The sequence below is a fragment of the Mustelus asterias genome, chromosome 12 (genome assembly GCF_964213995.1).
Source record: "Mustelus asterias chromosome 12, sMusAst1.hap1.1, whole genome shotgun sequence".
Lineage (NCBI taxonomy): Eukaryota > Metazoa > Chordata > Chondrichthyes > Carcharhiniformes > Triakidae > Mustelus > Mustelus asterias.
In genome coordinates, this window is record NC_135812.1 from 86969400 (window position 1) to 86983613 (window position 14214).

Below are 14214 nucleotides of genomic sequence, written 5' to 3' on the forward strand. Positions count from 1 at the left end.
TCCTCCGGGTGCTCTGGTTTCCTCCCACAGTCCAAAGATGTGCGGGTTAGGTGGATTGGCTGTGCTTTATTGTCTCAAAGTGTTAGGGGGACTGGATTGGGTAAATGCATGGGGTTACGGGGATCGGGCCTGGGTGGGATTGTGGTCAGTGCAGACTTGATGGGATGAACGGCTCCTTCTGCACTGTAGGAATCTATGATTCTATGTTGCATAGACTGCAGGTTTACTTGCAGTTTGCTCTCTATACAGGTCCTGGAATAAATCTGTTGCTGTTAGTTTGAACCATATTTTTTTTCTTTTTGTGTCAAACCCACAAGTCCTAGCGTAGTTAGACTATTACAGACTCCTCATTGAAAACAATGGAAAATGCTAAGATTGGGGCATTTGAATTAAACTGTTGTATTGGCCTGATTTCCTTGTTCTGATGTTTTGTGCTGGATTTTCAGGAAGTCATGAAGAATGGGGGTGTGCCCAAGATTCAGAAGTCCCACCCCATTTATGTCAGATCCCTTTTATGCCAACAGGAGAAAGGAGATGGAATGTGACTCACATAGGGGAAAACCAAACTCAGCAGGACCACTCTGTAGAGTTCAAACAGACCACATTTCTGCTTTAAGAAGGACTTTATCCCACAGCATGGCAGTCACAAATTTATGGAGGAGACATAAAGGACATGAAGAGCAAATAAGGTCCGTGGAACTTTCAAGCTGGGAAGTTGTTTAAGACCCCAGCCCTTTGAAAATAATAAAACAAACAGCCTGTGTCAGGGAGGTTTTAAAAAAACTGTTCTAGCAGTTATAAGAGCATTTTTTATTGCATCTCAACATGGTTCCTGAAGTCTGCCCATGGTGAATACTGCGTGAGTTGGAATGGTAGGAGTAAAGGCAAAGGGTGATGGATGTAGGAATGGGTTGTCATGAATTGACTTGGGGATTATAAGGGACCATGGGGTCAGTCGGAGGCATGAGGTAGCATAGATGGAGCATGGAGAGTGGGTTGAGTGGGTATCAGGGCTAAGAGCTGAAGGACATAATGTGTAACAAAACAACTGGGACCAAGTCCCAGAGAATTGATGTGGGCCCTTTGAACTGCCCATCTCAGCACTCAGCATCCCCTCTGGTCTCCTTCGATCTGTGTCCAGGAGCACCTGGCTCAACTCCATCCCACACCTCCCTCCCTGGGTGAAAACTGGGTCTGACTTTTTCCCCAAAGCAGGTGTGGTGAGCTGTAAATTTCCCGACTTGTAGTATCTGCCGCAGGAGTGAAAATCCAGCTTGCTGCATTTGTCCAGAGAAAAGTTCACCATTCTTCTGACTGTACTCCTGCAACAATGCAGTGCAAAAAATACAATTCCTTGATTGTAGAAATTCAGTACTTCTGTATTTATCAATCTGGTCATTGCTTAAGGATTTTGTCCCAAACAATGTTAAATTAAAAGGAAAAATCTTTAATCCAAATGTGCCTAAGCCAATTGCCCAGATTGCTGCCCTTGTTGAGATTGGCTATTTTTGGTCAAACCATGGAATGAATACAGGACCTCTAAAGCTCAACCAAATGTTCCATTGTGGAGGTCAATGTCTAGCAATATGGTGTCACGGTGGTGGGTACTGTTGCCTCACAGCACCAAGGACCTGGGTTCAATTCCTGGCTTGGGTCACTGTCTTTGCAGAGTCCCGTGTCCGCGTGGGTTTCCTCCCACAGTCTGAAAGACGTGCTGGTTAGGTGCATTGGCCATGCTAAATTTTCCCTTAGTGTACCCGAACAGGCGCCGGAGTGTGGCAACTTGGGGATTTTCACAGTAACTTAATTGCAGTGTAAATGTAAGCCTACTTGTGACACTAATAAAAATAAATTTTAAAATTTAAATTAATGAATCAAATGCTGTGCTTACCAGATTAGCATTTTTGTTAAATGTTGATCTTCACTGGGAACTCCTAGATTGGGAAGTCAGGCCTTGAGAGAAATGTGGTATAGTCTCGCCAACAGCACAAATGGTCATGTCTTCTCTCTTGTCCTTTTCCGAGCAGATTTGTATTTTTTTTGTAACTCTTGTAAAACCACTGATCTTACTGATTGAACTTCCTACACTATTTGTTTGCAGTCACAGAGATGTGGATTTGGGTTCCCATTTTTCAGACTGCTCCCAAAATTAATGACTTCACTTTATACGGCAGCCAGGAACCGATCAAACCGAGAGAGCAATTGCAGTTTACAGAGAAACATTGTGCTCTTGCGTCTATGCACTGCAATGATTTGCAGTACTTTTCAGCTCTGCTTTGACATTTGGAGCTCATGGACAACATTGCAGCATCACAGTCAAACAAGAGACAATGCAAAAGATGGTCAGTAATCTTTTGATGTTGTTTCTATAACACAACCTTTTGGAAGCCTGCCAAACGTGTTCACTATCTCTTACATTCAAACCTCATTCAAGTAGCTCTTTCCCTCAAAGGTACTAATCTCATCAGAGCTTCCAAAAGCAGCTAATAACATTTTTGAAAACTATTTAAAAAGATAAAATGCATTGTGTCAGTATAATAGCTGTGCAATTTTCAAAGATGCCATCTGGGCCTGATTATTTTGAACTGTTCACAAACATTGTAATTGGAATAGCACCGCTGTCATTCTGCTAAACATCCAAATCTCCAAACCTTTCTTTTAAAATCGGCAGTTTCTTTCTTTCAAGAGAGAAATTGATGGGAACATGCTTTTAACAATTATTTTATCTCGAAACGGAGGAAGGTGAAAAGTTGAAATACTGACCTGGCATTGGCCACACATTCCATTGTGACCTCAGGGAACCCGAAGACCACACTTGTATTTTTTGGTGAGATGATTATAACTGGAGCTATAGGGTCTGCCGGAGCACCTGTATCTTTAAGAACATAAAAAGACAAAAAATATTCTTTGAAAATAAACCATTTTTTAAAGGCTGAGAATGTGTTTTTCAAAGCACAAATAAGCAGTTGTTTTCGGAGCAAAGGTTGTGTTGAAATTAAATGCTCACACTTTCTGCAGTGATTCCATTTTAAGCTTTATACATGAAGTCTTCATATTTTTTTTAAATTAGATGGTCTCGCATATTTCTAATCAAAAATAAGTTATCCTGGCAAACATGTATCTCTACTATTCTCATTAAACCAATCTGACCTCGATCAGTGACCCAGAGCCAATTTGAAATGCTAACCAGTTATTAGCTATTATTATACTTCTGTCTACACTTCACTTCCCAATGAGAGGACTTTAATGCAGGCGAGTCCCGAAGCATGCAGAACTGGTTAGAGAAACTTCTTTGTGCATTGTTGACCAAAAATATCACTTTGTAAAACTGGGAATGAAGCTGGCAATATTCGGCACAGTGAGGATTGTGAACCTGCATACAGTGTGAGCAGCTTAAATCTGAATCAGGATTATGCATTTAAGTATTATACCGGAGCCAAAATTCTCTACAGCGAGAATGAATGGGAAATGATTTGGTAAATTGGAATTCCATGCTTGGATCAGATTTGCATTTAGTTGGAGTCAGCTGCAGAAGAGAATACATCAAAGAACCAGCCATCAAAGAGGTCTGTATCAGAGAAGGGGAGAGATAGAGTCCGAAAAATACATTCATTAGAATAGTAGAAATTCACTGACGATGGTGAATGAAGAAGTAAAACATGCTTTCAGCTCCTGAAATTATCATGATTTCGCATGACTGCAGGAATGGGTGTAAAATCCCAATTATCTAACAAAAGCAAAATTGGGGCTGAGGTAGCTTACATTGCAGACATTTCTGTTCAAATACTCAGTGGGGAGGGCTGCATTATACTGAATATTTTGACTGAAGTGTTAAGTACCTGGCTGATGTTATCTGCGAGGGTGTCCCAGCCTGGAACACCTGTTCACAGTGGTTTATAATGTTGTGCGCAGGAATGGTGTGAGGAGTCACGTGCAAGACGCAGTGAGAACAGTAACCAGCCCAGTCATAGTATAACACCTATTAAAGAATATTTCTTACAATAAAGAGAAGTCACGTACACATGAACAGGACCATAATGATCTAAGACAGTTACGTGTAGGAACTACTGAACACACCCACACCGGTTTTGTACAAATTCCCCTTTCTGATCTGAAGTGTATTTACAAGATCTGAACTCTTTTAGGACTTTCATCTCCCCAAACAACGTCCACTTCTAGAGATTTATAGTAAAGGTTCCATTTACCACATTGCATAAGGTTGAGGAGTTATTCTGGGAAACGTCGCTTCTTGGTTCGGCATAGATGTTGGGCACAATTTTCCTCTAAAAAACTAAGTGGCCAACCTCCGGTTTTTTGGGTGAGCTGAGTGAAATGAATTTCTGGCACTCTGTGCAGCACAGAGGCCGTGAGGGGATTTACCCTGGGGTGAATGGAGCCTAATTCTTGCCCAAGAGGCCGGCATTGGACTACAGAGAGGGCCAGTGCGCATGTGGCGATCTCCCAGTATACTGGGAGATAGGTTGATATGCTCCTTCCCCCTGATTGTTGGCCCCGACCACCCCAACACCCCCCCACCCCCGGACATTGCTCGCCCCGACTCCACCCCTGCTTACCACTGGCCCCAACCGCAACTCTCCCCCATGATGGCTGGTCTCCTGATGGCCAGCTCCACCACCAGCCCCCACCCCTGATGCAGAGCTCCCCCCTTCCCTTCCCTCCTACCTCCTCCCCCTGGTTTAGCTCCACCCACATCTGACCTTGCCCCCCCCCCCCCCCCCCCCCAGTGAGGCCCTGCCCCCTTGGCACTACCCGATGCCTGCTGGACACTGCCAGTGTGCCAGGCTGGCAGTGCCAGGCTGGCAGTGCCAGGGTGCCAGGCTGGCAGTGCCCAAGGGGCACCCGCTGTCCCCGACCACCAGGGAGTCTCATGGTCTCTGGTCCACCAGTGAGGTCATCACTCCTGGTCCCCATTCTTGTGAACTCTACGTGATCCCCACTGGTGTGGACCTCCACTGGCGGGGTCAGAAACATTAGCGATCCTGAACGATACTGTTCTGGGCTCGCTAAAGAGATGCAAATCAGTATTTGCATATTATGATCAGCTTGCACTGTTCCCTGGAGCGAGGCTGATTACATTGAAAAAAACTGGGAGGGTCGACATCTGACCGGTCGCAATTCCCGTTTTTGGCCACCCGCTGATATTTTCCAGCCCACTGCACTACTCGAGCAGCGCAGCAGGCCGGGAAAGTCATGCCCATGGTTTTAACTACCTCCACAAAGGGACTCTTGCTTCTGGTTTGCTTGCTGGAACCCACCTCCAGGCCGTTAGGTGGAATCTGTGTCAAACTTTCACAAAAGGTTGGCAATTATACTATTTTTCCCTTTGATGGTTCTCTCGGTGTGTTGGCTATCTGTCCCCTCAGCTTCTGTGGTTCTAAAAGATGAATATATGTATGCCTCTCCTGGATGGTGTAACCATCGAACTAAGGTGTTTTTTATTGGCAGGAAGATGTATTCTTCTGGGGGGGGGGAATTCTCTGGCTGTTCACGCTGGCGGGTTTCTCCAGTCCCGCTGGCAGCGCACCCCATCACGTAGGTTTCATGGTGACATGGGGTGACATCACTGGAAGATCGATTTGACAGCAGTGCTCCACCTCCTGCCAGTGAGAAACATGTGTCTGGGGGGCCGGTGAATTACCCCTTTCTGGTCTAACTCTGTGGCTCTGAAAGATTAAGGCCAGAACTCCACCACTTCGCCCGCCACGGAATCGGCGCGGGCGAGGGTCCGACAACAGGAATCTCTGTCGACCTCAGGCAGGAATTTCCAGTATCGCCCGAGCGAGGCCGTAAAATCCCGCCCATAGCGTGGGATGTTCTGGCCGTGCTCGCCCCAGGACCGCAAAATCCACCCGAAGTCAGCGAACCTTTGCACAGCCTGTGTCCCATGGTGGGCGGGTCGAGAAAATTCCACCCTATGTCTCCCCTGGATTGAGCAATCATCTGTCTAAGGTGCTTCCTATTAGCAGAATGATATATTCTTCTAGTCTGTCTAGAACTGGGCGGCACGGTGACACAGTGGTTAGCGTCACAGTGCCAGGGTCCCAGGTTCGATTCCTGGTTTGGGTCACTGTCTGAGTGGAGTCTGCACGTTCTCCCTGTGTCTATGTGGGTTTCCTCTGGGTGCTCCAGTTTCCTCCCAAAGTCCGAAAGACGTGCTGGTTAGGTGCATTGGCCATATTAAATTCTCCCTCAGTGTACCCGAACAGGCAATGGAGTGTGGCGACTAGGGGATTTTCACAGTAACTTAATTGCAGTGTCAATATACGCCGAATAAATAAACTTTAAAACTTTAACTGCTAATGGGAGAATTACATCCTGTGAAATGCCTTTTTAAATGCTGCTGGCTTCTAAACCGTTAGTTTTGCTACGTTCTTGGCACTGCCTTTTATGAGGCTCGTTTGTGACAGAATTCACACCTAATTTAATTAGGTCACTTGCACAGAAGTTTGCTTAGCTAGCGTGCTTTACTAGGGAGTGGAGAATCTGACAAGGTAGCAACTAATGGCTGCAATTCACCACGCAAGGAGAAGTTTGATCGCCACAGGAAAGTTGTCCTAATCATTCACAATGGAAACGTAGAGATGGATAGTCAACAGTCCTGCTTTTGATGCTGAAATGTCCTTCAGGTTGGCGGAAGATGACTATTTGAAATGGAAACCACCTTTCAATGGGATATTGCCCAGGCATGGCCCTCTCCCTCCTGCGGGCTGTACTTAATTGTGCATTCCCGGTGGGGACACTTTGCCAAGTCCCCATTTGGCAAAAAGCTGTTCTAAACCTGGCTGACGTATCACGCCGGCAGTGGGTGGGGTGAATCCTAACATGGGGGACGATACAGCAGAGAAGCCTGCCAATGATATGTTAATGTTTGGTAATGGGGTTCCCAACTTTCAAGGTGGGAACTCCATTACATCATTGGGGGGCAGGGACAATGGCAATGAGAAATTCCACCGGCGTAAAAGTCGAATGGGGACTTCTGGTGTATTCTCCATCCTCACCGGCTTTCCCGTCCTCCAAAACCAGGAGCGGAAAATCCCGGCCTGTGCTTGTTCTGTGGCCTGAGGGGCTGTAATATTGGAAGCAGCCATTATGCCTTCATTGTGTAGCACTAGCTAAAAGAGAGAAACTATTAGGTGGAATAGCTCATGAAAACAGTGCTGTCTTCTGCATCCATTCTTCATGGCTCAACCTGAAAATCCTCAAATACCAGAAGAGCACTTAGACTCTGAAAGTCCAGCAATTTAGAGCACAAGAAATGGTCATTTTGTTCCATTGCATCAGCCCTTTGAAAGAACTATTCACTTTGTCCCCTCTTCCTATATATAATCTGGGAACTGCAATACCCTTTAGAAAGTACTATTTGATGGACTGTATATAATTATTGCCCAGTTGTACATATTCTTCCATTATGCCAAAATGGCACAGCATACTTTTCTTGAAGACATCTGTAAAATAGCAACAGGAGAATTTCAAAAGGGCATGGGGAGAGGAGACAGATCTTTGGAGGGGGGCCATTACTTCTCTTCTTTCAAATAATATTACACAGTAAAGACAGACAAGGCTGCTTCTTGGGTAAGTCACTGATTTCCGTAATTGTGATCTGATGCCAGCTGATGCAAATCCTCTATGTTTGTGTAAGCTTTAAGCTGATATAAAGATCTTGATATCTACATGGGTGCCAGCTACAACATTTGAGGGAAATCTGCCAACTAGTAAAAGTGATGCATCCACTGAAACCGCCTTTCCAAGAAAAGTGATCACCAAAAGTGCATCTTTCCACTTACTGTATGCAGGTTCTGCGCTGCAGACTGGAAGGGTGTGGTGGTGTGAAATCTTCACGTTGTGGTACTATTCCTTCAATGGGAATAACCATTGTTAATCAAAATGTTGACTGCCGATTATTCTACAGCAGATGGTACAACTGTGTGACAGCTGCTCTTGTGAAACAGAGGTGACAAGTAAGGTCACCTAATACATGTTGGAATGGGTGTGAAGTGATCTATGGCACAGGGCAGCGAAAGGTGCAAACCGTGTGCCTCAGGAGCTGTTACAGTTGCAGAAAAGATCTTCCTTATCTAATTCAAGCTGCATGTTTGAAATCACTAAATAAATACCCATCCTCAACACTTTCTATAGTGAAATTCAAACAGCAGCAACCAAGGGTAATGGCTGAACTTTACGTGCCCCCAGCGGGTATGTTTCCCATGAGGGAGGGATGTTATGTATGTTGGGGCATGCCCCTTTAAGAGAACGGGTCTGGTGACCTGGAACCCAAGCCCCAGCCAAGGTGGAGCTTGCCAAGCCAGTCTTGTGCTGACTGTGCTAGGATTAAGATGTGTTAATAAACTGTTCAAGTTAGTTTACTACCATTGACTTTGTGGTCTATTCATAGAATCCCTACAGTGCAGAAGGAGGCCACTGAGCCCATCGAGTCTGCACCGATAACAATCCCACCCCAGACCCCACCCCCACAAATTTACCCCACTAATCTTTCTAAACTACACATTCCCTGACACTAAGGGATAATTTACCATGGCCAATCAACCTAACCCGCACATCTTTGGACTGTGGGAGGAAACCGGAGCACCTGGGGGAAACCCACGCAGACACGGGGAGAATGTGCAAACTCCACACAGACAGTGACCCAAGCCAGGAATCGAACCCAGACCCCTGGAGCTGTGAGGCAGCAGTGCTAACCACTGTGCCACCGTGTCGCCCTAATTTATTAGTCTCAATATCAGACCTCAAATAAAGTGGGCGGAACTTTCTCAGAATAATTATGTTTAGAACGGGCAAGAAAACGGTTGGCTTTCTTGCCCATTTTTTCAGTAAGGTAAGTCACGTGAATTCTTGGCACTCTGTGCAAACAGGAGTCACCATGCGATTCTCATCAGTCGGTGGGGGTGGGGGGGAGGGGGGGGGGGGAGGAAGGAGCTTGTGGAGCCTCAGCTTGCCTGTGAAACCAGCTGCTGAGTTCTAAAGGCGCCATTGCGCAGGTGCCCCGATCTCCCAGTATACTCAGTGTACTGGGAGATTTTCTGTCACTTCTGAGCACCGCCCTGTCATCACCTGTCCCCCCAATTGCCGCCCTGAAAATCGCTGCCCCCTCCCCCCCCCCACTCCCCCAATTGCTGCCATTACAGAGTTAAGCGCCAGAGACCCGGGTTCGATTCCCGGCCTTGGGTCACTGTCTGTGCGGAGTCTGCACGTTCTCCCCGTGTCTGTGTGGGTTTCCTCTGGGTGCTCCGGTTTCCTCCCACAGTCCGATAGACGTGCTGGTTAGGTGCATTGGCCAAGCTAAATTCTCCCTCAGTGTACCCGAACAGGCACCGGAGTGTGGCAACTGGGGGATTTTCACAGTAACTTCATTACAGTGTTAATGTAAGCCTACTTGTGACGAATAAATTAATAAACTTTAAAAACCCAATGCCACAACTATCGACCTACCTACTTATTTCGATTCTCAAAGTAATTTTCCTAATTAAGAACGTCTAGTAAATACTGTCGTCTGCAACTTTCTAAAATATATACCAAACATATATTGAAATATTCAGATCTATTGTTGTAAAATATTTTACTCTCGGGTTGATTGTTGGAAAATACGTTTAGAAGCAGTGATGTACGAGCGATTCTTTCAAATTAATTTTGTCACCCATCTTCTTATTGGAATAGAGGTGACTTTCAATGTGACAGGTATTGATTAACAAGACCATAATGGTTGTGAAAGATATTGCAAATATCACAATACTAAACCGTTTCTAACGAACAGGAAAAATAGAAAAGAGAACCAAATAAAGGTGGAAATTTGTTATAGCCCATTAATGAGTATATAACTAATGGCATACATGCTCCACCCAGCAGGCTCAAGAACACCATTAAACTGGATCTGGTGGCTCATCCCAAAAAAATGAGATGAGCAGCTTGCACTGTTGTGCCTTTATGAAGTAGATGAATTGCCACGCCTGAAGTGGCCCGCGTACAGGTACGCCGGCAGCAGCCCGCGCACAGGTACGCCGGCAGCAGCCCGCGCACAGGTACGCCGGCAGCAGCCCGCGCACAGTTTCATCTGCAGCAGCCCACGCACAGGTACGCCTGCAGCGGCCCGCGCACAGGTACGCCTGCAGCGGCCCGCGCACAGGTACGCCTGCAGCGGCCCGCGCACAGGTACGCCTGCAGTGGCCCGTGCAGAGGTGCCCCAGGGTCAGGTGAGTTTAGAACAGGATAATGTTTTTTGTTAAAGTTTATTTATTAATGTCACAAGTAGGCTTACATTAACACTGCAATGAAGTTACTGCGAAAATCCCCTATTCGCCCCACTCTGGCGCCTGTTTGGGAACACTGAGGGAAAATTTAGCATGGCCAATGCACCTAACCAGCACATCTTTCAAACTGTGGGAGGAAACCAGAGCACCCAGAGGATGTGCAGACTCCGCACAGACAGTGACCCAAGCCGGGAACTGAACCCGGGTCCCTGGTGCTGTGAGTCAGCAGTGCTAACCACTGTGCCAAATGGAATGGGGCAGATTGAAAATAGCAGCGTCCCTTGGATATGCTGAACTACTGATGATGGTTAGAGATTAAATGTTGCTCTGGATCAGGACGTACTATGTTTAGAAAAGCGAGATGTCAGAAATTGACTTTTGGTTCACTGTCCAACAGAAAGCACGAATAGAAGCCAACCTTCATAGGATCTGACAACTGCACTGAATAGTTCAAAACCTGTAATTTCTTTTCCAAATAATTCTCAAGTGTTCATTGAATAATTCCACTCATTATTCCATTCTGCGATTACCAGATCAGGATGCAACTTGTGATTTTAGCAGATTCTATATTGAGTTAAGTGCCAAGTTAGTGCTGTCAGTCACTAGTCAGCAAGTCTGTTGCAGCTGGTGGTGACACTAATATAAAGGGATTTGCTAAGGGTGGAAAACAGGAGGATTCATTTTGCATGGCATCTTCCCAATAGCTAGCCTTAGCAAGTCTGGTAAGTTTGCTTTATGGTTTCTACTGGTTAAGTAAATAAACAAGGGCTTCATCTACTCCACTGAACTCAGCACTTGGCAAAAAGGACACATTCAGCACCTATGTACAAACATAAATTAAGTGTAATAGTGTCTCTGACTGAGCCTAGAAAGACTCAGTAAGCAGTCTCACAACACCAGGTTGAAGTCCAACTGGTTTATTTGGTATCACAAGCTTTTGGAGCGCTGGTCCTTCATCAGGTGAGCGGACCTGAACACTTATCTGAGGAAGGAGCAGCCCTCCGAAAGCTTGATACCAAATAAACCTGTTGGACTTTAACCTAGTGTTGAGAGACTTCTTACTGCACCCACCCCAGTCCAACGCTGGCATCTCCACATCATAGACTCGATTCAAGAATCTGTTTAACCCTAGGTTCCTGCAGATGAACTGGACAGGAGCAGCAATGCAGTTCATTTTGGTGGTATCAGTTAGTCTTTGATAAGGTTTTGGGTAAGTTGAACATTCATTTGCTGGCAATGTCGAAGATCTGTAACCAGAACTAAAACTTGTCATTTGCGCATTTAAACAATTGTGCAGCTTGTTTGTTTCCTCCGCTGCTGAATTGACTCTGTGTCAATCAATCAGTCTAAATGGAACAGGTTTCACAGCACAGCCACCTAAGACTAATGTAAAAGTGACGTGCTAGTCTCCTCCATGTGACATTTTATAGATAAAGAAAGACAGAATTTACATTACTGCATCTCAGCAATTGAAAAGCTTTGCCAAGTTAGGGTCACTTTGAGATGTACTGTGGATTAAATGGAGAAAAAGAAGTGTATTCACACAGGTTTGAGTCACAAATCCACCCTGATAGCTAGAATGTCACTGGCCATTACCCAAACCTTTACATAGATACCCGCCGCACATTCCTAACTCAAATAAAACTGTCAGTGCTGAATTGTGTTGGAATTAGGCCATTATAATCAGAAGTCACCTTTCAGGTTATTTGTAATTGTAACCTCAATTCTTCTGCTTAAAGCAAAAAAAAAGTAAAATAATTTCTGAGTTCAGTTAAGGAATGGATTACAACAAATATTCCTGTTATATTTTGAAGAAGTGAAAATAGTGTGAGTGGCACGGTGGCACAGTGGCTAGCACTGCGGCCTCACAGCTCCAGGGACCTGGGTTTGATTCCCGGCTTGGGTCACTGGCTGTGTGGAGTTTGCACATTGTTCCCGTGTCTGCATGGATTTCCTCCAGGTGCTCTGGTTTCCTCTCTCAGTCCAAAGATGGGCTGGTTAGGTTGATTGGCCATGCTAAATTGCCTCTTAGTGTCCCGGGATGCATAGGTTAGAGAGATTAGTGGAGCAAATATGTGGGGTTACAGGGATAGGACCTGGGTGGGATTGTTGTCGGTGCAGACTTGGTGGGCTGAATGGCCTCCTTCTGGATGGTAGGGAATAAGTGAAAACATTGTCAATCGTCTTCTCAGAACCAAATACCTACATTTTCATTAAACATGACAGAGCTTTACAAAATAGTATGTGTTTATTTTTCCCTCTCATAGACCCCTATTATCATTGTCCATTTCTTCATATTCTCCTTCAGACAGAGGAATTTCCGCATGGTTCCATCAATATCATAGTCACCCAGAGGAAAGCTGTCTCATTAGGATACAAGTGTTCCCATCAGTCCATTCCCTACTGCCCGATAGCTGGAGATGTGAATTATTCCAAAATGTCTAACTGGCAGCCTGAGGCAAAGGGCAACTCCAGTCGAATTTGATTTACCTGACACCAACAGACCACCCACTGAAAAGTGCTGATCAGATACAATCTACAAAAAATGTAAATGCCAATCAGGATTGAGGCTTCAGTATCAAATCTGACTGGAACAATTTGCTAATCTGCTTTGAGGCCTACATTAGAATTCCAAATTTAGTTGATATTCACATCTGAAATCTCAGACCAGTCCTTGCTTCTGGTTTAAAAGCAAAGTACTGTGGATGCTGGAATCTGAAACAAAAACAGAAAATGCTGGAAAAAATCGTAGCAGCTCTGACAGCAACTGTGGAGAGAGAATAGACCCAATGTTTCAAGTTGGGCGGCACGGTGGCACAGCGGTTAGCACTGCTGCCTCACAGCGCCAGGGACCCGGGTTCAATTCCGACCTCGGGTCACTGTCTGTGTGGAGTTTGCACTTTCCCCCCCGTGTCTGCGTGGGTTTCCTCCCACAGTCGAAAGATGTGCGGGTTAGTTGATTGGCCATGCTAAATTGACCGTAGTGTCAGGGGGATTAGAGGATAAATGTGTGGGGTTGCAGAAATAGGGCCTGGGTGGGATTGTGGTTGGTGCAGACTCGATGGACTGAATGGCTTTCTTCTGTACTATAGGGATTCTATGGATTCTATGAATCTGGATGACACCTGGGTCATCCTGCTGAGATTTTCCTTGCTTCTGGTTTGATATAATACCAGAGGCATGGACTCAGTGTAATGGAGGAAGAGACAGGTGGAGTTTTATCTGCAGTGTGGTTTCAACACCAAAGTAGCTAACACAGCAGCACCCATGAATAATTTTGTTATCCGTGATACACACACTTGTTGAAAAAAGCTGCGATAACATAAAGTTGCATAAAGTTAAATCTCACGGGATCCAGGGTGAGGTATCTAAATGGATACAAAATTGGCTTCTTGACAGAAGCCAGAGGGTGGTTGTAGAGAGTTGTTTTTCAAACTGGAGGTCTGTGACCAGCGGTGTGCCTCAGGGATCAGTGCTGGGCCCACTGTTATTTGTCATTTATATTAATAATTTGGATGAGAATATAGGGGGCATGGTTAGTAAGTTTGCAGATGACACCAAGATTGGTGGCACGTTGGACAGTGAGGAAGATTATCTCCAATTGCAGTGGGATCTTGATCAATTGGGCCAGTGGGCTGACGAACGGCAGATGGAGTTTAATTTAGATAAATGCAAGGTAATGCATTTTGGTAGATTGAACCAGGGCAGGACTTACTCAGTTAATGGTAGGGAGTTGGGGAGTGTTACAGAACAAAGAGATCTAGGGGTACATGTTCATAGCTCCTTGAAAGTGGAGTCACAGGTGGACAGAGTGGTGAAGAAGGCATTCGGCATGCTTGGTTTCATCGGTCAGAACATTGAATACAGGAGTTGGGACGTCTTGTTGAAGTTGTACAAGACATTGGTCAGGCCACACTTGGAATTCTGGTCA

The 14214-nt window shown here is 45.4% G+C and overlaps 1 protein-coding gene across 1 annotated transcript in view; it reads right to left on the minus strand.

The window, feature by feature from the left end:
• sdk2b (sidekick cell adhesion molecule 2b) overlaps window positions 1-14214 on the minus strand; it is a 939592-nt gene that overhangs the window by 271806 nt on the left and 653572 nt on the right. The window contains exon 6 of the mRNA XM_078225548.1: window positions 2764-2875. Coding sequence (XP_078081674.1) covers window positions 2764-2875 — 112 coding nt within the window. The remainder of the gene's footprint in view (window positions 1-2763; window positions 2876-14214) is intronic.